Source organism: Rhagoletis zephyria, unplaced genomic scaffold, assembly GCF_001687245.7.
Source record: "Rhagoletis zephyria isolate East Lansing unplaced genomic scaffold, Rhagoletis_zephyria_1.1 Rzeph_scaffold_59104, whole genome shotgun sequence".
In the NCBI taxonomy this organism is placed as follows: Eukaryota; Metazoa; Arthropoda; class Insecta; order Diptera; family Tephritidae; genus Rhagoletis; species Rhagoletis zephyria.
Genome location: NW_016216155.1, coordinates 1 through 1,663, shown reverse-complemented (window position 1 = coordinate 1,663; position 1,663 = coordinate 1). Strand labels below are relative to the sequence as shown.

The window sequence follows — 1,663 nt, the reverse complement described above, 5'->3', positions numbered from 1 at the left end:
TTTTTGGCTACTTAAGCAGACGGAAAGTGTCTGAAGAAGACCAGTCCTGGCCACACACTCGTTTGGCTTCGAGTGGCCATCCTACTCTTCACCACTCCTCTTCGTTGCTGCAGAAGTGCTTCATCTTTAGCTAGCTATTACCCCCTCCCCCCTTACCGTCAAATAAAGGCTATTTCTATTCCCCAACCTCTGTTTCTGCTTGCTTGAGCTTCTTTCCTAGCTCGCTCCTCTCTTAGGTAGCAACAAACAGGTTGCCCTCTGTTCTCCTTGGGGTGTAGCTGCTGGCCACCATCACACATATACCACTGTAAGCAGTGTGATTTACTACTCACGCACTCTGCCAACTGTTTCTAACCTAGTGGCAGGTGTTATAATCTTTGAATGACAGCAAAAGAAAAAGAAGCGGAAAAGAAAGGCGGATAAATAAAGACAGCAATTAAAGTGTGTGTGTGTGTGTGTGTGTGTGTGTGNGCTGATGCATTCTTTGAAGATGCTTTTTGAGATATCTTTTAATTGTTAAGGTTTGCTCACAGGTGGAGCACTGAAATGGCCGAGTGTCGCTGGTGTGAACTGGTTGGTGCCGGGTGAGATCAAATTTAGTAAAAAAAATGCTTTAGAGCAAACCGCTCACTGGTGAGCCATTGGTATGCCGGTGTGCACCGATTTTTGGTGTCTCTTGAGGTTTCCCTTCTGCCCAAAGGATTTGGAACAGCTGGGGCACTGGTAAGCCTTAATGCCAGTGTGCACCACTTGGTGTATCTTAAGAGAGACCTTCTGTGTAAAAGATTTGTCGCACGTAGAGCAATGGTAGTTTTGGGCGCCAGTGTGCACCACTTGGTGTACCTTGAGATGAGATAAGCGATTAAAGCGTTTGTCGCACTGCTGACACTGGTGGTTTTTAGCTGGTCGGATGCCGGTGTGCACCACCGCCTCGTGTCGTTTCAGAGCACCCTTCTGCGCAAATGTTCGCGAGCAAGCCGTACACTGGTGATCCTTATTGCCGGTGTGCACCAGCTGGTGCTGTTGGAGATTACTTAACGTTTTGAAAGACTTCGAGCAATTCGAACACTTGTGAGCTCGAATGCCGGTGTGCACCAGCTGGTGTTGCTTGAGATTAGATGGGCAATCAAAGCGTTTGTCGCACTGCTGACACTGGTGGTTCTTAGCTCTTCGGTTTCCCTGAGGGCGACCATTCAGCTGTTGTTGTTGTTGTTGTTGTTGTTGTTGTTGTTCACCAGATGATGATGCACCTGAGTTTGAGCCTCTGGCTGCGGTGACCACAGGTTCGGTGCTTTGCTGCGATTCTAAAGGGGGGAAAAAGTGTGTCAGTCAAAGTGTATAATCTGTGAATGAAAAACAAAGATTACTGACCACTGAATGCTCTTGCTGGAGGACTATAGTCCTCATCAATTTCAGTGCTGGCATCTGAATCCGTCTCGTCCGGCTCTTCCGTGACTTTCGCTGCCTCACTTCTTTCATTGGCCTTCTGTACTGCAGAGAAATCCTGGTGCAAAATGAAAGGAAACGCTTCATCATACATATGAATTGCAGATTCATTCTGATCTTCAGTTTTCACCACAGATCCTACAAAGGTAATATGAGTTAAATGAAAACTGTGTACAATTAAATCATCCACTTACCATTGCCTGTTGACTGTTCAACA

General features: G+C 46.6%; 1 protein-coding gene across 1 annotated transcript; it reads right to left on the bottom strand.

Annotated features, from left to right (window-relative positions):
• Window positions 1–627: 627 nt before the first annotated feature.
• Window positions 628–1,584, bottom strand: LOC108356431 (zinc finger protein 525-like; the record flags this gene model as incomplete). Its single annotated transcript, XM_017607540.1, has 2 exons — window positions 628–1,304; window positions 1,372–1,584. Coding segments are annotated over 2 exons (890 nt in total), but the record flags the coding sequence as incomplete, so codon positions are not given.
• Window positions 1,585–1,663: the final 79 nt, after the last annotated feature.